The sequence below is a fragment of the Bison bison genome, unplaced genomic scaffold (genome assembly GCF_000754665.1).
Source record: "Bison bison bison isolate TAMUID 2011002044 unplaced genomic scaffold, Bison_UMD1.0 scf7180017864473, whole genome shotgun sequence".
NCBI lineage: Eukaryota > Metazoa > Chordata > Mammalia > Artiodactyla > Bovidae > Bison > Bison bison.
Window position 1 is genome coordinate 3,745,601 of NW_011495034.1, and position 1,065 is coordinate 3,746,665.

Here is a 1,065-nt window from a genome sequence, read left to right on the forward strand (position 1 = left end):
AGAGAAGTGCCTGCATCAGGGGATGGTGTGGCGGGGCTTGTTAGCTGACCATCTACTGACGTCAGGGGCCTCACAGAAGACGACTGAACAGAAGCTCCGCTCTGAGCTGGTACACTGTCCGCTCCGTCAGCAGAGCTCTCTCGCGCCAGGTGTACAGTATTAGCATCACAGTCCAGCCTAAGTCCAGCTACCCCCTTCTTTGGTATATCTATTATATCCCGCTTGATCTTCCTGCGACGTCCATGTTCGTTTCTCCTATACTGTACCATATTTTCAAGATCGGCAACATACAGAAACCCGGCAATTAACATTTCAGTGCTCTTTTTACCTTTGGAAAAAGCATCTTCCAGCTCTCTGCTAGTGCGCTCGTCATACTGCCACCACCCATTTCTTCCTTCATAATACCAGGCATATTCACCGTTTCCTCTACTTGCTGCCTTGAGTTCTTCTGGTGACAACAAGGTTGGCTTATCAAGGAAATCTTCGGGAATTTCTTGTCGACAGAGGGCACATCGCTTTCCAAGCCATGAAGCTCCCTTCACACACAGATAGCAGAAAACATGCTTACAAGGCAGACTGACTGGGTGAACACATGTCTGCAGACAAATGGCACATTCAGGGACAGTTAGAGAAGGTGCAGTATTAGAACAGGACTCATTTGCTTTCCTGTTTGTAGGAAGCATGTTTATAGAGTGATCAATTTCTCCACAGCCAGCCATCCTGAGAAAATGAGAGAAAATACATGTAATATTAAAATCTTGTTTTAACTCTTCCAAAATCTTAATTCAACATTCAGAAAACACTTATTAAGCACCAATTATATGCAAGTCAAGACAATGGGGACACAAAATTGAAAGCAGAGAAAAAACATGTAGAAAAATATTTTTGATTTGAATTTATTCTTATTTGTGGGCGGGAAATGAGGCACAAATAAAAAGGTACAACCAAAGTATAGATTTGAAATAAATATACCATTTCTATTCACAGAATAGAACTAAATGCTAAGATTTTAAAATGTACACTCCATCTACACTTTTAAAATCAGTCTGGACAGTAGAGAAAAAC

The 1,065-nt window shown here is 41.6% G+C and overlaps 1 protein-coding gene across 1 annotated transcript in view; it reads right to left on the bottom strand.

Annotated features, from left to right (window-relative positions):
- Positions 1-2: 2 nt before the first annotated feature.
- Positions 3-1,065, bottom strand: part of RNF146 (ring finger protein 146) — a gene marked incomplete at its 3' end in the record, with an annotated part of 26,830 nt that continues 25,767 nt past the window's right edge. Inside the window, exon 3 of the mRNA XM_010861949.1 lies at positions 3-720. Within this exon, the coding sequence (XP_010860251.1) occupies positions 3-720 (718 nt within the window). The remainder of the gene's footprint in view (positions 721-1,065) is intronic.